Raw genomic sequence first — 21,989 nt, forward strand, 5'->3', positions numbered from 1 at the left:
ATACAAAGTCTGTGTATCTCACCTTTGCCAAGGATGATCCTGGCCGTGAGGTCTTCGATGCTGTGCACGTGCTGATGCTTTCTGATTTCGCCTTCTCTGTGCCCAAGGATTTGTTATTAGCAGGTACCTTTGCAGCTGAGCCTGCACTCCTGTTTGCTTTCCTCATCCTGTGCTACCTGTTTATGATGCATTTACGGCTGAATCTGAAAAAAAAAAAAAAAAAGGAAGATTCAGTTAGACGAATAGATATTAAAACCATTTCTTTCAACTTGCAAGCCAGGAACATACAAAAGAATATTTGACTAGTCATCTGAAATCAGCTCATTAAATAGAAGCTGCAGGGTATTTCTGAATCTGGGTATTGATAAATGTATTATTTTCTATATTGTTCAGCTCTAAGGATTGTAGTGATTATGGTGCAACGAGTCAGTTTCATATAACAGTTTCTTTTGTCAAACTCTTTTAGAGTGGCTTAGGTTTGAAACTGACATTAAACCAAATAAGGGCACTGTACGAGTTGTGGTGACTAAAGAGCTTAAAGTGACTCATTTTCACTCTATATTTGTTAACCCTCTGTGGTTACAGGATTCTAGTTCATTTGATTTTGATGCAAAAATAGCGTAAAAAAAAATGGAATGATTCCCTACTGAAGTCAATCTGTATTTATCTCCTTGTGCTAACACAACTGAAGGAACGTGACAAGTAATAGCAGAATCATGCTAAATGTAAATAGGTATGCATAATGTATTCTTAAAAATGGCACAACGCATACTATTCAATTTTATTCATTAGACAAAAACACTGTACACTGCAGTGTTCTAGGTTCAGGATCTCCTTACAAGAACACCTTCACTAGTCTTAATGAGACATCTGTACTTCATGCATGGATTCTAAAGACTTGCTCTGTTGTATTCTTTAAAGTGGACTGGGGTTCCAAGCAATAGTACACATAAATGTATACAAGTCATAACTATGTGCAAACACAAGCCCTCTTTTCTGAATTATGATGGGTAACTGAAAGGAATCTGACATTTAATTACAATCAAAATGTATTTGCTAAACAGTGAAATAAACAGAAAAACTAATTGCAACAATCAAGCTAAAGTAGCGAAGCCACATCTAAGTTGGAAATTGTTCCCAAATGAGCTACTTTGTAGGGATCGACCGATTATCGATCTGGCTGATTTTATCGGACGATATTCTGTATTTTCAGCAATGATACCGATAATGGAGACCAGGGCCGCCTCAGGGTCCTGGGCGGCCCGCAGCACACTCTTACTTACCTTCCCAGCAGCTCCCTTCGGCTCCCCTGTCTAAATCTTGCGAGTTCTGTGGCTGTTAGAGCGTTGCCACGGGTTACCATGGCAACGCTCGGTGCAGCACAGGCCGCGAGAGTTAGGCAGGGGAGCTGCTGGGAAGGGAAGTAAGAGTATTGCTGGACCCACCAGGACCACCGTGGGCCCCCCAGGAAATGCCATCCCTCCTCCCTGGCCAGGTAAGAAGCAGGGAGGGGGAACTAAAACAAAATGTAATTTTTTTTATATATATATTTAAAAAAATAACAAAAATAAAAATGCTCCCCCCCCCATATTTTACACACATTACATACCTACACAAACACTCACTGCGCACACACACACTGCATTCACTATACACACACACTACACAAACATACACTGCATCCACCAAGCAAATACTCTCACTGCATCCACCACACACACACACATTCTTGAAAACAAAAAATCCAGACTGGCATGTATATTTTGTGAATTTACCGTAATAATAAAAAAAATGTAAAAAAAAAAAAAAGACTTGCAAAAAAAAATTACAATAAATAGTAAGCATGTTCAGTTAACAGTAGATTTGTGTAGAAACCGTACAGAATATCGGTATTGGTAAGTTATCGGCTATCGGCCTGAAAGTTCAGATAATCGGCTCTAAAAAAAAAATCAATATCAGTCTATCCCTACTACTTTGACCTAAAAATTGCATGTCAATGTGATTCAGTGCACTCTTTAGTGGATAAAGCTATAATAGACTGGAATTAATGTGCATCTTACAAAGTTCCTACAATTATGCTGTGTTTAATGATGCAGTAAACAGATTCTAGGAGCACCTTACATACAAGGCTAATTATAGGATTTCATGGCATAAAAATCAGATTAAATATATATGGAAAACTCGTAGGATCCAGACAGCACAGAGATTCATAAAGACGATAAAAAGCGTTATTACATGTACATAACGTGTAGATAGCTCAAACACACTTGATCAGCAAACACTGGCAAAAAGCAGGTTCTATGCTATGTACATGAGAGACAAGACTAAATGAAAAGATTTTATATCAGATTTAATATCACACAAACACCTTTCATGACAAAGTATAACACCCATAATTAACCTGTCACTTCCTGACACTGTCTCATCCTCATTTCACATACAGAAATCACACTGCAGGGCTATGTTTATTGTGTATCTGGCTTTCAATGGCGTTTAGCGCATTACAAATCATACCCAGTGTGAATCTGTGTTTTAGTTGCATCCTTACCCCAACGCCCTGCTCACCTGTTGAAATATAAGAGCAGCCCAACGGTTTCTGTTACTGGACACTATTCGGTTCCTCCAGAGAAAGTCCTCTCAATGATTTACACTGATGTGGACGGATCAGAGCATAAAGCACACATCTGAAGCTGAAATATTAAGGAACGATCTTCCTTATTTGGAATATCACCTAACACTGCAGGGATCCTGACAGACGTTAAACGGCTCCTAATATTTGGCATTCTTTGGAAGTGACAGACAAGAGTTGTGTCTTGTGTTCCTTCCCCCTACAGTGCATCCATCCAATAGTAAACATGCTTCATACACATCTGGATAACCAGAGTGGAAGAACAGAGGCTTTTCAAACTAGTAACAAAGGCCGAGACATAAACACATTCTCACTTGTCGCTTCATGCTTTTATGAAAGTATGTAACCTGTCCCCTTCCCCCACTTTAAAAGGACTAAGGTCCTAACTGATACTCTGCAGTCCACAAGGAATGCTCCCTAGCCCAAATGTGCTGTAACCAGTATTTTAAACACAGTGATCAAGTTCATTGGACAGTGAAAGGGTATGGGAATTCCCATAAAAGCACGGCACTGTTAGAGTAGCACACCACTGACAAAGTACTTTGAAATTTGAGCTTAACCGTTATATTACTCAACAATGTAAACCAAACTCAGCAGAGCCCCAGTCAATGTTTGTTCTCATGTGTTAAACTTTTGGTCACAGTTACTTGTATATTTAAAGACAATTGCAGAATTGCTCAGTGCGCTCTCTTCTTTATACAACCAGGGCCTGCTTTAGGCTTTTAGGCACCCTGTGCGAAAAATCTTCACAGCAGCTCCCCCTCCCCAGTGGATATGCTGATCTCTGGTCCAGTGTGCTGGGAATCTGGTCGGCACCTCCTCTGGGTGCAGACCACAAAAAACTGTATCACAAGCTCAGGCACCTCAAGTGTCAGAGCTTTCCTGTGGTAATTCACGGCAACATTCTGACTGGCCGGAGCTTGGAAGACAGCTACATATGGCATTTTGTATGACAGAGCTCCGCTGTAATTAATCGCATAATAACATGATGTAATGTGGGTGTGCGATAAGCATGCTATGTGACTGTGTGTGTATTGGATGTGTGTGATATTTGTAATGGGTTTATTGGTGGTGTGTGATTGGTATTTAATTTAGATAAAAATATGTAAACACAGGTGGAGGGAGCAGGGTAGTGTGGAGATGGATGTGGAAGCAGGGGGCATAGTAGGGGTAGGTGGGGGAGCTGGGGCAGTGTAGTGGTAGGTGGGGGAGCTGGGGCAGTGTAGTGGTAGGTGGGGGAGCAGGGTCTTCTTCCTGCTTTAACCCACTTACCAGTCAGAGGGTTCGGCCGCATTTAGCCCCTCCTCTGCTGTGCTCTCTGATAGACCCGAGGGGAGGATAATGAAATCCTCCACCCGGGTGCCGTGCAGCCATGCTGCACAGCGCGCCCTGCATTATAGGAGTGCTCAGAGTACCCCTCACACCTGTCACACGGGGCATGTGTAAGCTGTGTCGGCTACATGGTGGCCTGTGCACCGCTCCATTCTGAGACTGCTCTAATTAAAGTAAGCAACAATCCAATTGCAACTAAACCCAAAGGCCACTTCTCCATACTAATTCTTTTAGACCATTCTGCTGCCTTTGACACTGTTAATCATGTTCTCCTTCTCTAAACATTTCACTCCATTGGTCTCTGTGACAGAAACAATAGGTGCACAGCCGAGTTTACAAACTATTCCACAGTAAATGGGATCCTTCTTAAATTTACATTTTTTTCCTGCAAGAAGCTTCTAGACTTTCCACTTCCTTCCCCTCACAACCAGACAAATACACAAGCCTTATGGTCTTCATTTTAGGCTCCCTTGCAGACTTGATATAAAACCTTGTATACGAGCAGATTCTGATGTCAAGGTGCCTTAGACTTTTCGCTTGATGCAGGTTTACTGTTTAACTATATAGGTATGCCTATCTTGTATAACTCAAATTGCAATCAAAACTGTAATTCAACTGCAATAAAACCAAGCTCTTGTCTAAAATTATTGACTATAATCGATTTAAAGGGACATTACAGGAGTGCATTTTTTTTATATATATATTTTTAAAAAACATTTTAGGAACTTGTGTCGGGTCATTTAGACAAATTAAAATAGCCCATTATGTACCTGAATCCTACATTCAGAAAGCCTAATTTCCATCAAGTTTTGTCCAATTAATTGCTTCTCACAGAAAAGCATTGTTGACTTAAGGTGAAATTGCCGCAATGTGCCAATCAAATGCTTCTCAGAGAGAAGCACATAATACAATGTTTCTCTATGAGACGTACTAACGCATTGACTCGGCTTTGGAAGCATCACCTAGTGGCTGTCAGAGTGACAGCATTACCTCATCGCCAAAACAGCAATGGTTTTAATTTGTGGGAGTGAAACGACAAGGCCACTGCACCCACACCACTTTGAGATGAATTGATCTGGGTGCCTATTGTGATCCTTTAATATGCTTACTCTAAAAATTGTTGTTGATTTGTATGCTATAGTGTAGACTACTCTTGACATTAGACCTATATATTTGGCCAGCATAATTAGCATTTTTATTGTCTCTTATTTTGTATGTCAACCACTTGTCAATTATCCCTATTCTAGGGATTTTGTTGCTATACAAATAATAATCCATGAGAACTGCAAGCGTCAGATTTTTCCCCTATAGGAAAGTATTGATTTAATGCTTTCCAATGGGGAGGTCTAATACGCTCACGCTGTTTGCCGCGCATGCACATTAGACCCTGCTCATCGCAGAGTGTCAGAGGGGGCGGGGCTTCGACCCAGCACCGAGGGACATCAGCGCTAGGATAAGGTAAGTAAACAAAGGGTTTTTAATCCTTTATTTACCCGGGAGGGGGGCGTGAGGAAGGGAAGAGGCATAGGCAATATTTACCAGAACCTTTATCTAGGGTTCACTGTGGGGACTGAAATATGGTCTTCCTGTGTTGGTAAACAAAGTCCCTTTTGAAACTACTTTCTGAGAAGCTTGAGAAGTCTGCTATTAAGAGAACACTCCATAAATTAAAAATGTGTGTATGCATGCATAATAATTTGAGATAGATATCTCAAAACAAGATTATATTGGATACAGAACTAGTAGCTCCTCCTCTTCTCGTCCTTACTGAGAATTCTCATTAGAAATTGTGTATGCATTCAGGACTGGCCAATTATACTGGCCATTATACATGTATTACAGCTCATTAAGGAATGAATGAAAGGCAAATGCGGAGATTAGAACAATTCTTCATTTCTAGCTGTCTGGCACAAGGTGTGACAAAGGTTTTATAAAATGTGCGGATTTTATAGAATGGGCCTGCAGGGACACCAAATTTAAACCTAGCTGGACTGCTTTAACTACTTACATAGCTTGCTTGCCCAGTGTACAACATTTTTGGATAATACTGAGCAGCCCTTCTAAAAGAAAAACAAATATGCTCCTCTTTTTATCCCATAGTAAGCAGAACTGCCACACAACATGCATTCCTAAACACCACTCTTGTGGAGAAGAAATTCTAGAATTCTGGGAGATTTTTTTCCCCGTGCATTCATGCTCTGCTAAACACTTCATAAATCATAAGGTCTAGTGACACATTTCTAATAACTAGAAACAGAAAATGCGCATCCAGTATTATTAGCGGATGTTGATATTTGCGTTATTAACCACGGTCTCTGAGAGATGGAAAATAGTGAGAGAAATTGCACCGACGTCTACAAGTGATGATAGTGCAGATCCCTACATTGTTTGCAAACAATAAAAAAACTGCATAATGTAGCAGACAGGCTACTAGCTAAAGAGTAATTAGAATTCTGAAGAAATCAGTTACAGCTGTGTGAAACTAATCAAATGCCAGTTAATGTATAAAAGAAAGCGATTTGTTAGTCAATCCCTAAACCAAGCCTCAACAAATTTTTGTCCTGCCGCCTGGGTGTTGGTTAGCTCATTCAGCCCCCAAGGTGATCAACTGAAGGAAAGCGGAACAGGAGGCAAAACGGAGGCGGGAGAGCTGTAATCTTCTTGCTCTGCTCCCTCACACACTGTGCTGTGATACGGAGATCCAGAATATGACGCCATTCTTGCCCAAGCATCACTAAACAGCACGTGAGGGAGCAGAACAAGAAGACCATAAAGAGCAGCCCCACTGGACCCAAGGGAAAGGTACTTTCAAAATTAGGGCGAGCTAGATTGGATTGGATTAAATTAAGTGGAGTGGATTAAATGAAAACAATTTGTGACTGTGTGGGAAGGTGTGAGTGTCTGTCAGTGTGTATCAAAATGAGTGTGTGCGAGTGTCAGTGTGCGTTTAGGTGACCAGCCAATCCCATGGTGTTTTTATTCATCTTTTTTCCCCCCACACTGTGCCAATCAATCTTGATGATCTCATCCCGTAGGAAAGCATTGGGAGACTATTGCGCATAAACTGCAAAATGCCACGCTGCTCAAATCAGCATCACCTCAGATGCATTGAATCAATTTCAGTTCCTCCATACAGAGTGTTGAGGTGCTGCACACAGTGCAGCAGTGGACGAGGAAGCACCTGTAATGGCCGTCTAAGTGACTGTCACTAGAGGTGTTCCCAAGCAGCAATGTAAACACTGCCTTTTTCCTGAAAAGTCAGTGTTTACATTGAAAAGAATGCAGGGACAGGCTATAGACTCCAGAACAACTACATTAAGCTGTAGTGGTTCTGGTGACAATAGTACAATAGTGTACATTTAAGAACCAGGCTCCTAACTTTTTTTTAGCTGGCTCCTAGATTCCAAGAAAAATTTGTCTAGTCCTGCCTTAACCCCTTAAGGACCAAACTTCTGGAATAAAAGGGAATCATGACATGTCAAACATGGCATGTGTCCTTAAGGGGTTAAACTAATCAATTATTTTTTCATTAATTTGACAGGCATTTAATTTGTTTACTTTTCCTTCTTTAACTCCTTAAGGACGGCAGGCGTTCTATGCCGTCCTTTTTGGGGCGGTCCTAAACGCCTGTGGGCAGCATAGAACATCCCTGTCGTCCTTTGTACTTAACGGGTCCCCGCCTTTCTTCCGACGGCGGTAGTGATCCTGGGGTCTGCCTGGGAGCACAGGCAGACCCCCTCTGCCTGATCCGACCACTCGACTGGCCATGTAATCGCGGGGTCCTTGCGATCACATGGCCAGACTAGCTGGCTTATGCAGTGCCTGCAGGGGGCCTGCCTGAGCTCTTAGGCAGTCCCCCTAATGCCTGCAAAAAAAGTTAACAAAGTTTAGCAACACCCATAGTAATACTTGGATGGCAAGGTGGCCGCATACAGGTAGTACGTGACTTATTGGATGTATTTGTAGATAGAGTGCGGATTCAGTGTTTACTGTACAGATGTGTGGTACGCACACCCAAGTAAGCAGAATAGTAATTGAACTTAATGCACTAAGGAGGGGCTGAGATATGTCTTAGTACTGTCTGGATGTCGTGTGGATAGTTTAAGCATGAATACGGAACGATCAATTATTAAAGGACCACTCTAGGCACCCAGACCACTTCAGCTTAATGAAGTGGTCTGGGTGCCAGGTCCAGCTAGGGTTAACCCATTTTTTTTATAAACATAGCAGTTTCAGAGAAACTGCTATGTTTATTAATGGGTTAAGCCTTCCCCCAAATCCTCTAGTGGCTGTCTCATTGACAGCCGCTAGAGGCGCTTGCGTGATTCTCACTGTGAAAATCACAGTGAGAGCACGCAAGCGTCCATAGGAAAGCATTGTAAATGCTTTCCTATGCGACCGGTTGAATGTGCGCGCAGCTCTTGACGCTCGTGCGCATTCAGCCGACGGGCGGAATGGAGGAGGATCGGAGGCAGAGATCTCCCCGCCCAGCGCTGGAAAAAGGTAAGTTTTACCCCTTTTCCCCTTTCCAGAGCCGGGCGGGAGAGGGACCCTGAAGGTGGGGGCACCCTCAGGGCACTATAGTGCCAGAAAAACGAGTATGTTTTCCTGGCACTAGAGTGGTCCTTTAAGTGAGATATTATGGGATTCGAGAGATTGCAAAGTAACCAGTTGAGTGACTCCATAAGCACCTAGTGTACTAACCAGCGGGCACAAAAGAATGCACGTGTTAATGTAGGACTGTATATTGTACATATCCATGTGCAACCAGAATCTAACAAAGCCGAGGCTCCAAAACCCAGACATGCATATGGTGGCCGAACATAAGTGTGAACCTAGCGGCCTTATTGTGCATATTTGGAAAGCGCTAACCTAGTAAAGTCGCAATAGTCAAGCGATGCGCATTTGTAGGAGGATATTTAGCGCGTTGTTTAGGAAAAAGAACCCTCCAATTGGGAAGTGGATTAACATATACCTATATGAAACCACAGAATATGCGAATGAGTTAAAGCTAATTAAGAAACTTGCTGTGTGGGTACAACGTCACTGTAAATTTGACTGAACACGACTAAGTAAATAGCAACCCTTATTGTAAACTAAGGGACACAATCATGCAATGTACAATGAATGACGAGGCTGTTATGCCTGGCTGTCTGTCAGGGGGCAGTATGCAAAGAACACTGAATGTCGATATGTAATGTGTGGCTGAATTGGCTAAGGTGGTCAAATCGTGGACCGAATGTAAAGAAGTTACTGACCGACTGGAATGTATTCGGTGGTTTAAATAAGTTTGGTCAGTACCTAGTGAATGAACCAGTAACAAGAGAGGCTGTACGTAGTAATTTAGGACGAGGTTAAAAAAGACGAGGTTTAAAATCATGGAATGCAAATGGAAACAGAACGTAAGTGTGAACATAACGACTATCCTAAGCGTGTTTGGAAAGCATTAGTACTGTAATGTCGTATGACAACAAGCAACGAGTATGTGTTGGAGGAGAGATAGCACTTTGTCTAAGAAAAGAACTCGCCTAATTGTGGTGTAGAAAGACCTAAACAGTTATGAAACCACTGAATATGTTATATTTTGCTTCATTTTACTAATTTATATTATGTTTTACATTTATAATTGACAAGATTGTCATGCCTGGCTGTCCGTGAGGGTAACAAGGGGTGTGAATATGTAACATGTGGCTAACTGGCTGAAAGGTGGTTGAATCGTGGACCGACTATAAGGTAAGAGACTGACCGACTAGAATGTATGTGGTAGATAAATGAGTCAAGGTCGCCCCCGTTCGACTGTCAAATGCATAATGTGTGTAATGCCCAGCATGGTCAAACTCACGATTTGCGGGGCGAATGACCGGACTCAGGAAGCAAGAAGCAGAGACCCGGGAGCTGAAGGGAAGGTTGGAGATCGGCGTGACCAGAGTACTGGCGGTGACTAGGAGCGGTAACGAGTAAGTTGGCCATCTATCCGTAGGGAGTTAAGAGGCCGGGGGCTCAGTGGGAGTTGAGCCAGATGCCAGGAGTTGAGGAGAGCCGCGCTGATCTAAGGGTACTCACGTTACCGTTGGAACTCACGGCCTGAATGTAACACCATAAAGCGGCAGCGGGGGCAGAACGCAGCAGTTTGATTGCGGTTGGCTGTCTTGATCGCCTGTGGGGAAGTGTGCCCTCCGTGAGGCTGGAAGTTACCCATGGCTGCGGGTGAGGGGTGGTAGTCTCCCAGGATTAAGTCAGTGTGGTACTTAGTTTCTGGTGGGAGCAACGCTGAGGCAAACCGGAAGTGGTCGCAAAGGAGTCTGGATCAGTGTCGGCCCTGAGTGGAGGTAAGTCTGGGTATAAATAGGCCAGTAAACCCCTCCCACAACTACAGGCTCCGCCTTAACATATCCACGTACTTTTATCTACTTTATTAAATATAAATTATTAAAAAAGTACTAATATATATATATATATATATATATATATATTTTTTTTATATTCTAAGTACTTTTATATCCACAAACATACATAAACCATTAATAAGTAATTTAATATATATGTATAAATATAATTATTTATCAATATTAAAATACACATAGAATGACACACACACACACACACACACGGGATCGACCGATTATCGGTTTTACCGATATAATCGTCCGATATTCGGTATTTTCGGCAATATCGGTATCGGCCAATAGGGATACCGATATTGCCGATAATACCTCCCAGGACCGCCAAGCTCATTACAAGCCCGGCGGTCCTGGGGAGAGCGGGCAGCAAGCGTTTACTCACCTCCCAGCCGCTCCTCCAGCTCCCCAGTGTAAATCTCGCGAGACCCGCGGCCAGCTCTGACGGCCGCTGGTCTCGCGAGATTACACTGGGGAGCTGGAGGAGCTGCTGGGAGGTGAGTAAACGCTTGCTGCCCCCCCCTCCCACAGCTAAGCCAATGCCACTGGACCACCAGGGATTAACATATCCCCCCTCCCTGGCAAGGCAACAAGCAGGGAGGGGGGACAACAAAAAACAAATAATAATAATTAAATATATATATATAAAAAACATTTTTTTATATAAAAAAAAAAAAATTTTAATAAAACAAAATGCTCCCTCACACATACACTCTATTATACACATACACTACACAAACACACTGTGTATATAATTCAATAGTGTGTGTGTGTATAATAATGGAGTGTGTGTGTGTATATATAATTCAGTGTGTGTGTATAATAATGCAGTGTGTGTTTGTATAGTGTGTGTATATATAATTCAGTGTGTGTGTGTGTGTGTGTATAATAATGCAGTGTGTGTTTGTATAGTGTGTGTGTGTATAATGCACACTATACAAACACTGCAATATACACACACACACACACACTATACAAACACACTGCATTATACACACACTACAAACACACACTATACAAACACACTGCATTATATACACACACTATACAAACACACTGCATTATATACACACACATTATACAAACACACTGCATTATATACACACATTATACAAACACACTGCATTATATACACACATTATACAAACACACTGCATTATATACACACACATTATACAAACACACTGCATTATATACACACACATTATACAAACACACTGCATTATATACACACACATTATACAAACACACTGCATTATATACACACACATTATACAAACACACTGCATTATATACACAGTGTGTTTGTGTAGTGTGTTTATATAATTCAGTGTGTTTATATAATTCAGTGTGTCACTACACACACACTCTGCATTATATACATACACTATACAAACACACACTCTGCATTATATAAAGACACTACATTCACTATACACACACACACACTACACAAATACACACACTCTGCATTCCTTATATACACACACACTACACAAACACACACACACACTTTGCATTTAGTATATACAGCATTCACTTTACGCACACTACCTACACACTACACAAACACTCTGCTTTCATTATATACACACTAGACAAATACACACTGCATCCACTACACACACTAGACAAATACACTGTATCCACTACACAAACACACACTGCATCCACAACACTCAGACTGCATCCACTACACTGCATCCACTACACACACACTGCATTCACTACACGTGGCATGTATATTTTGTGCATTTACCTTTAGAAATAGTTTTTATTTTCCAAAATGGTAAATGTACAGAATATCGGCAAATTATATCGGCTATCGGCCTAAAAGTTCACAGAATATCGGTATCGGTATCGGCTTTAAAAAATCAATATCGGTCGATCCCTAACACACACACACACACACACACATACATACACACACACACACACACACACAAATAAATAACTTTCCACGTGTCCCGCACTCACTGCTCCCGGTCTTGTTAATGCCTCGGTGCAAACTCCGACCATAAGTATATATAGGTTCTTGTTGAAGTGCACTCACAGGACTCAATAATATTTCTAATCGTGCTGTTTATTCAAGCATCAAGTACTACAAAGAAGTGTCGACGTTTCAGTCCTTGCCAGACTTTTTTCAAGACCTTATATTATTGAGTCCTGTGAGTGCACTTCAACAAGAACACACACTAAATATTAAAAAATGAAAAAAATTATACACCAGTTTTAATTTGTTATAACTTTATTTTGATATAAATACATTTAGAATGACATTATAAATACATATATATTTTTAAATTCTACAAATATATTTTTATTTTTACATAATCAAGTAAATTTTATTAATTATAATTTGAGGGACCTGTCCGACAACCCAGGCTTTAAGTCCAGAGAATTTGGCCCACAAGCCCTATATTTAATCGTGGAACTTTCTAGGATACCATAAAACCTGTACATGGGGGATACCGTTTTACTCGGGAGACTTCGCTGAACACAAATATTAGCGTTCAAAAACATCGTCGGTAAAAATTATTTTTTTTTTTGCACTTTTCACACACAAACAGTACTTCCACTGATGATATAATTATTGTGATACGTTTTTCTATTTTGAAACACTAATATTTGTGTTCGGCGAAGTCTCCCAAATAGAACAGTAACCCCCATGTACAGGTTTTATGGAGTTTTTAAAAGTTACTGAGTCAAATATAAAGCTTGAGTATCCTTTTTTTCCCACACTGAAATTTGCCCAATATGGTTATGTTGCTTTTGAGACCGTATGGTAGTCCAGGAAGGAGAATTACTCCCATTATTATTTATACTGTATAGTGCCAACAAATTCTGCAGCGCTTTACAGTGGGTCGCCGAAAAAACATGTAGTTGTAACCAGACAAGTTGGACACACAGGAACAGAGGGGTTGAGGGCCATCCTCAATGAGCTTACATGCTAGAGGGAGCAGGGTAAAGTGACAAAAGGTAAGGATAGTATTAGTCTAATGACAGTTGCAACAGAGGAATCAGTCGGGAGCTATTAACAGTGTGGCGGAACCAGCCTCGCCACTGGGCATTGGAGAAGACTGATTGCCAGCCTCCTGCCCTGTGACTATGGCCCCATGTTGAAATGCTTCATTTTGCCCTGCAGGGACCCAAGAGCCGGGTCGTTCGGTGCTTTCCTGTGTGAGCAGTGTTACCCCAGATAGCTATGCCATGGAGCCCATTTGTATAACAAAAGACTATGTGAAAGACTTTGGCTCCATGGCAATTGAACTGTATGTATGTGATCTGAGCGCCATTCAGTAATAATGCTCAGATCTAAGCTATCTGGGGAAGTGTTGAATGTGCCTGTTTTGTGCAGTGGCTGCACAGTTATATACTTTTATGTATTTTGTTGTATTTTGCTACCATGTGGCTAATGGAGTTTTGCCTCTGTCCTCGGAGATAATTGGATTACTTCCCAATTATCTTCAGGATAGAAGACTCTGTGGAACTGGTTTTGGGCAGAAAAGCCATGCTTCATTTGGTCACAAAGGACGTTGATCTAACTTTTGACCCACTGGACCAATTTGTATGATTATGATGTATGTTGGTATTTGGAGTATGCAGATTCTGGAAATGTGAAGCATACTTTTAAAGTTATGAATATTGTGTAAAACTGTATTTTCCTGCCTATGATAATTAAGTTAGACCATTGTGTTCAGTAATTATATCACAGGCAGAGTGGAGGATTTTGTGTGGGAGTGTCTGAGATTATTGTACATGTTTATTGGTTGTTTTACAAAACCCTGTGGGTGGTCCTAATGTGTATACAAGAATAATAAACCCACAGCTCTGTCAGTTCTACTTCACCCTCAATTTGGAGTGCCGTCTCTTATTGGGGGAATCTGCTACAAGGGATTGCATACTCCCTTGCTAAATCACTACTAAGCTCTTGTAAGAGCTTGTTCCTGATTTGCTCTCTGGAGGAGTCTATGGTGGTTATTGTGTCTGCTGCAGTGCTTGGAGTCCTCAGGAAGCGCTAGGAGCATCCTTCAACGGAGGTACCCAGTCGGGGTGCCAGGTGATCCGTTACAAACAGTTTAATTGATACGCTTTTATGAAGAAATGGGTTTTTAATGATTTTTTTTTAATGAGGGGAGACTGGGTGAGCATCTAACGGAGGAGAGAAGTGAGTTTCACAGGAACAGTGCAGCCCTCGAAGGCGAGCATCGGAAGTTGGAGTACAGACAGAAGATAGACGCAAATCTTCAGCTGAGCGTAAGGGGCTAGACGGGACATACTTGTGTATTAGGGAGGATAGATAGCTGGGAACAGCATTATGTAGAGATTTGAAAGCAAGAACCGGAATTTTAAAAATTGAGCCCTATATCTTACAGGAAGCCAATGTAGGGACTGACAGAAGGGTGAGGCGTGGGAGGTGGGTCGGACAGGATGAGGAGTCTCGCCACCGCATTCATTATGGACTGTAACGGCGCAAGTTGGGAGCACGCAAGACCACTGAGAAGCAGATTACAGTAGTCAAGGCGAGAAAGGACAGAGGAACGGACCAACACCTAAGTCGCATCTGGCAATGTTTTTGAGATGGAAGCGGCAGGATTTGGCGATAGACTGAACATGAGGCATGAAGGAGAGATTGGAGTCAAAGATAACACCTAGGCAGCGTGGTGGAGCTGAGGGTAGCACTGTTGACTTGGAGGGAGACCGACACAGGAGTAGCAACACTTGAGGGAGGAAAGACCAGAATTTCAGTTTTGGTGAAGTTGAGTTTAAGGAAGTAGGCAGTCATGCAGTTAGAAATAGCAGAGAGCCAGTCAGAGACACTAGTTAAGAGGAACAGGGAGAGATCAGGAGAGGACAGATTTGCGTGTCATCCGCGTAGATATAATGTTGGAGCCAAAGGAGCTAATGAGTTTACCAAGGGAGGCAGCAAAGATGGAGAACAGTAGGGGACCAAGGACTGAACCTTGGAGGACACCAACAGAGAGGAGTTGGGGAGAAGAAGCAGGGCCAGAAAAAGAAACACTGAAAGTGCCCTGGGAGAGGAAAGAGGAGCACCAGGAGAGAGCAAGATCTTGTAGATATATTGCGGAGGATGAGAAGAAGCTGTTGATGATCAGTGTCGAAAGACGCAGAAAGGTCAAGGAGAATTAGGATAGAATAGTGACCATGAGATCTTGCAGCAAGTAGATCATTGGATACTTTGGTCAGTGCAGTTTCCAATAGAGTGCTTAGCGCGGAAACCAGACTGAAGCGGGTCTAGCAGAGAGTTGGACTTGAGTAAGTCTGTCAATCTCGCATACACAACGCTTTCAAGGATCTTGGATGCAAAAGGCAGTAGCGAGATAGGATGGTAGTTGGATGGGGAGTTAGGGTCAAGGTTGGGCTTCTTTAGAATTGGGGTTATAGTTGCATGTTTGAAGGGTGATGGAAATATGCCAGAGGGGAGAGAGATTTTTTAATTTTAGTGAGAGGTAGAGAAAGAAGAAGACAGAGTACGGATGAGATTCAAGGGAATTGGATCTAGAGAGCAGGTGGTGGGGCGGGAGGACTGGAGCAGAGCAGAAACCTCTTCCGCTGTAGCGAGCGCGAATGAACATAGAACAGCAGAGGGAGTGAGGTTAGGGGGAAGTATTGTAAGGGGAAGAAGAACGATGAGAGATCTCTTCCCTGATTGTATAGATCTTGTCAGTGAAGTGAGTTGCAAAGTCTGAGGCGGTCAAGTTAGTAGGTGGAGGAGCAACAACAGGGCAAAGAAGAGAGTTAAATGTGTAAAATAATCATTTGGTTACGCAGGAGAGTGTGGTTATGAGGGTATTGAAGTAATTTACTTTTGCAGAGGAAAGAGCCAAGCTGTATGAGCGCAGCATAAAAGTTATAATGGAGAAAGTCAGACGCACAGTGAGACTTTTTCCAACAACGTTCAACAGTTCTGGAGCATTTTTGGAGGTATCGAGTCATCTTGGTGAGGTTGTTGTTTGGGGCGCTTGCTGCAATTAATTGTAGGAGGTGCCATGATGTATAGTTTAGAGGAGAGGGTAGAATTGTAGAAGGAGGTTGCAAAACTAGGACTGGTGAGGTTTGAGATGGGTAAAAGAAGAGTTTGGAGATTAGTGGAGAAATGCTCTAAGTGAAGACATTGGAGGTTTCTGTGAGATTGAGGTTTAGACGGTGGTGTCAATTGGATCCTAGGTATGCAGATGTCAAAAGTCAGCAGATGGAGGTCCGATAGAGAAAAAAGGAATATTGGAGAGATGAGGGGTGGTACAGAGTTTGGTGAAGGAGAGAACAAGAGTGTTTCCTGCTGTATAGGTTGCTAAATTGGACCATTACGCAAGGCCAAAGGAGGAGGTTACAGAGAGCAGACTAGAGGCATCAGCACAGTTGGGGTTGATTGGGATATTGAAATCTCCAAGTATAAGGGAAGGAAAGCTAGATGAGAGGAAGTGGGGAAGACAGGAAGAAAAGTGCTCAATGAATATCCTAGGATGACCAGGGGGCATACCATTTGAAAAAGTAGACAACCCAAGGTATTGCAAATGGGGTATGTCCAGTATTTTCTAGTAGCCACAAACACTGGCCAAAATTAGCGTCTAGTGTTTAGTTTTTTGCATTTTTCACACCCAAACAAATATGAACGCTAACTTTGGCCAGTGTTTGTGACTAAGTGGCTACTAGAAAAGACTGGACATACCCCATTTGTAATACCTAATTGACATAAGTCAATTCTTTCGGCATCAAGTCTATAGAGAACTGACTGACTGTTGGGGAAGAAAAAAAAAAAAACTATTTTGAAATGGTTTAAAAGCCTTTTGTCCCAAACTATACATATAAATAATGTTTTGGACTAAGAGTGTTTGAAAACGGTCTGTTAAAGAACACCCTTGTGCCCAAAACAACTAAATTTCATCTATGTAAATGTATAAGTTGGGAGAAGAAAAAAAAAAATGAATCATTTAAAAATAGTTTTTCTCCTTTTCTTCTTCTGGACATATTATAGGGACACTATAGTCACCCAGACCACTTCAGCTCAATGAAGTGGTCTGGGTGCCAGGTCCCTCAGGTTTTAACCCTTCAGATGCAAACATAGCAGTTTCAGAGAAACTGCATGGTTTACATTTGGGGTTAAGCCAGCCTCTAGTAGCCGTCTTCCGAACAGCCTCTAGAGGCGCATCTGCAACGCTGGAGGCATATTATGCCTCCATCGCGCAGAGCGTCTATAGGAAAGCATTGAGAAATGCTTTCCTATGGACACTTTCAATGCACGCGCGGCACTTGCTTTTTCTGACACTATAGATCCTTTATGCAATATATGAAGAACAAACAAAAAACAATTTAACCACTGTTAGCCAGAACATACAACACCTACTTATAAAAGTGTGCCCTCTAAACACGAACCAAGAGAAACTAAAACATACAAATATCGGCCAGACCGATAATCGGTGGATCCCTAATTCCTACCCTGGGATTTATCTGTTCGCTCGGACTGGAAAGAACGGAACCCCAACCCCATGTATCTGGCTATGCTTTGCCGCATGCCACGACGAGGTATTGGCTAAAATGTCGATTCTACCGCAAAAAACTCTTGCCTTAAGCTTCTCTCTTGGAATGTGACGGGAGCGAATACGCCTATCAAGAGGAAAAAAATCTTAACATACCTTTCCAAACATCATTCTCAGATTGCCCTACTCCAGGAATCACTGACAACACGCAACTCAAGACTCCATGGATTCAATCCTGCATAGCAGCCAAATACAACTCTAAGGTTAGAGGTGTGGCGATTCTATTACACTCCAGCTTGCAATATGTGATCCACAGCTGTTATTACATAATCAATGTTTATGCCCCAAACTCCTCTACCGCCCCCTTTTTTTACTAAGCTCCTCACATTGCTCACTCAGATAGAGGTTGATCAGATTATAATGGGGGGAGACTTTAACGCGGTCCACCTGCTCTGAGACAGATCCTCAGCAGCATGCCTCCCACAGACAGTGATCGCAGACTCCTTTAATTCACAACTTCCTCTAATTTGCATGACCCCTGGAGGATACTCCATGGTAACAAGAGAGATTACACATTCCACTCTCCAATTCACGACTTCTCTCGAATTGATATGTTCCTGGTTACCCCAACAGTTTTATCACGTCAACTGCTCCACTATTGAGACAATCACTGTCTCTGATCACGCTACTTATCCCCAGACAGCCCTCACACCCAATTGACGCACATTGGCGTTTCCCAGCGTATCTTATTAAAAAATAATCTTTGCAGGGTCACTTACAGACTCGTTGGGCTAGCTTTGTAGATGATAATCTGGAACATGTGGATGACCCTAAATTGCTGTGGGAGACATCCAAGGCGGTTATGAGGGGACAGATACTGTCATATACGGCATCAGTCAAAAAACAATGGAGGAAGGACTTCACTTTACTTGAACAGGTGCTCAAATTAGCTCATAGCCACTACATAGGCAGTCATACCAAGATTCCCAACACACCCTAGATACCTTTACAGCTAACTATGCACAAAATCAAAGCTAGACTTTCAAACACAACATTTATTTTGGTAGGGTGGAAGATCTGTGAGACTGTTGGCTCGAATGCCAACCCCAAGTCCAAATTCAAGCCTATTACAGCAAATCAACTCCCCAGACGGGACTAGATGTACCTCCCATGTGGCCATCAACAAGCTATTCTATGATTACTGCAAAACAATAACTGGAGCACAGCCAGATGATCATGGGCATAGCATGGATTCCCTTAACAGCCTTTACCTTCCCCAGTTGAGTGAGGAGTCCAGGGAACTTCTTAGTGAACCTATTTTGGAAAGCAAAATTCACATAGCGATAAAGACCCTCAAGACTGGGAAAACACCAGGCCCCGAAGGTTTTACCTCAGAGTACTATAAATGATTAAAACAACAGCTTAGTCCCACTCTCAAAAACTTGTTCACTAAAATATATTTAGAAGGCCTGCCAATAGATGAACTTAACCCCTTAAGGACACATGACATGTCATGATTCCATTTTATTCCAGAAGTTTGGTCCTTAAGGGGTTAATCAAGAAATAATAATTCTGATACCCAAACCCAACAGGGATGCTGAGAATTTGGCTTCCTATCGCCCAATATCACTACTTAATCAGGACGTCAAACTCCTTACCAAAATCATTGCTCTGAGGATTCAATCGTTTTTGCCGCAGCCACTCACCTCTCACAAACTGGGCTCTGTGCAGGGCTGGCAGGGAGTGACAGGGGTCAGCAGAGCTCTTGCGGCTTATGCCACACGTGGGGACAGGACTCATGCTCCCCATCCCTTATTAGCCTTGACATAGAGAAGGCTTTTGATCGCATATCCTGGCAGCACCTGATTAGGGTGGTAAAGTTGCAATACTTCGGTCACACATTTGTCCATTTTATTCAAAATTTACAACATCACCCTACTGCCTATAATACCACAAATGGCCTGGACTCACCATACTTTGCCCTGGGGAGGAGTGTGCGCCAGGTTTGCCCGCTCTCGCCTCTCTTTGTTTAATCTTGCTATCGACCCATTATTGAGAGCTATTGAGAAGCTACAGGGGTTTAGGGGCATACCGATGGGTGATGTTACACTGAAAGTCACAGCATTTGCTGATGATCTGTTACTCTTTATAACTGACCCACGGCACTCTCTGCCACCCCTTGATGACTTGCTAGAGACATTCAGCGACATGACAGGCCTCAGGGTCAATTGGGTCAAATCAAGTGCCCTTCACTTGAGTCGGCGCCCTCCGCCGCCACTCCCTCAAAAGGGCTTCCTTTCCGGTGGCAATCGAGGGCCAAAATAGCCTGGCATTGGGGTCCATAGAGATCTCTTCCTTTTATATATATATATATATATATATATATATATATATATATATATATATATATATATATATATATATATATATATATATATATATATTTCGCCAATCTTAACGCCCATCTTTGCAGAGTTTGAACATTGGCACAAGTTGCCTTTATCTTATATTGGAAGGCTCAATCTATACAAATTGGTCGGTTTTCCTAAACTATTATATCCCCTCCAGATGCTCCCAATACTCCTCTCGAAAAGTGACAAGTGTTTGTTAAACAAACATCTTAGACAATTTCGCTGGCAGGGGCGTAGGGCCCACCTAAGCCTTAATAAGCCCTAAATTATACCAACACAGGGGTGATGGTGGTCTAAACCTGCCTAATGCCGGAGAATACAGTTTGGCAGCACAGCTTAGACATGCGCTAGACTGGATTCAATCTCAAAACAGATTTTCTAACTTGTCCTTGGAGTCCTATTTGGCATCACCGAACCCACTCGTGGCTCTCCTTCACAGGCCGCACCACCTACTCCCCAACTATCCTATTTAATCCCCTCCTGGCTACCCCTATCAGGGCCTGGAAACAGTCTCGCTCCAAAGTAGGTGCTGACCCAATACGCACCATTCACCTACCTTTAACTCATAACCCAGACTTTTCTTCAGGTGTTCCTCACCCTTTCACGGTGTGGGCAGAGAGTGGGATCACCACCCTCCGGCCTTTTGTAGATCATGTCGGCCAGAGGTTTCTGTCCCTTGCTAAGCTATGGGAGCGTTACACAGGCCTTCCACTTCCATGGTTCGCTTACTTTCAAATACGACACTACTATAACACAGTTACTCAACTTCACGCCTGTTGACTGGGAGAACCATCTAGACACAATATTCTGCTCTTCTGACTCAAATTCCTATTCCATTTCCAAACTCTATAAGATACTGCGATTTATCCTGGACTGTAGCACCTTACAAACAGACATTTTCCGAACATAAGCCTGGGAGACATGCTCACTGCACACTTTACCCACAGCCAGACACTTCCAATGGTGTCCAATAGGGACATGTTCCTTAAAACTCTACACTATGCTTATTACTCCCCTCACCAACTTCATCTCATGGACAGAAGGGAGACTGACATGTTTCAAATGTACACACACCAAGGCTGACCTGTATCACTGTATGTGGGAGTCCGCTCTAATCCAATCTTTCTAGACCGAGCTAAACGGTTACTTAAGATAGCGGGGGCATGCCTGTCTTACCACTTACCCCTGATTTTTTGCTTTTGGGACCCTTACCAGGACCCCCATTGCCTAACAAACGATTCCTCCTTAACGTAGCAGCGGTGGAACGCAAAACCATCCTGCAGGTCTGGAACCAGCCGCACACCCACCTTGGAGTTATTTCTAACCAAGCTTGCGTTCGTACTTAAAATGGATTGGTTGGACACACTAACTAACAAAGAACCTCTCACAAAAAAAATTCTCTTGACCTGGAGATTATATGTACTCACCCTAGACGAATCTTTCAAGACCAAGGTGAAAACCACTTTGGCATACACGGCACGGTTCTCGGACGAGGTGGTGGCAGGTCGAGATCCCCTGGCAGTAATTCCTTGATGGGCTTATCTCAATTTATTCTCGAACACTGACTTACCACTGTGTTGGAGGGCAGGAGGTTAGGGCAAACCTGCAATTAGTTTACTATGTTCTGTTTAATTTAGTTTGGTCTTTCAATTCATGCTTTGATAACAGAGCACTTGAACCGCAGACCTTCTTTGGTGTACCTTCTCTTGTCTTTTAAAAT

The 21,989-nt window shown here is 42.5% G+C and overlaps 1 protein-coding gene across 2 annotated transcripts in view; it reads right to left on the bottom strand.

Moving 5' to 3' along the window:
- The window catches only part of SPECC1L (sperm antigen with calponin homology and coiled-coil domains 1 like), a 56,531-nt gene that overhangs the window by 25,272 nt on the left and 9,270 nt on the right, over window positions 1–21,989 (bottom strand). For both annotated transcript variants that reach the window (XM_063454525.1, XM_063454526.1), the window contains exon 2: window positions 23–203. In XM_063454525.1, the coding sequence (XP_063310595.1) occupies window positions 23–166 (144 nt within the window). In that variant the 5' untranslated portion in view covers window positions 167–203. The remainder of the gene's footprint in view (window positions 1–22; window positions 204–21,989) is intronic.

This window comes from Pelobates fuscus, chromosome 5 (assembly GCF_036172605.1).
Source record: "Pelobates fuscus isolate aPelFus1 chromosome 5, aPelFus1.pri, whole genome shotgun sequence".
Taxonomy (NCBI): domain Eukaryota; kingdom Metazoa; phylum Chordata; class Amphibia; order Anura; family Pelobatidae; genus Pelobates; species Pelobates fuscus.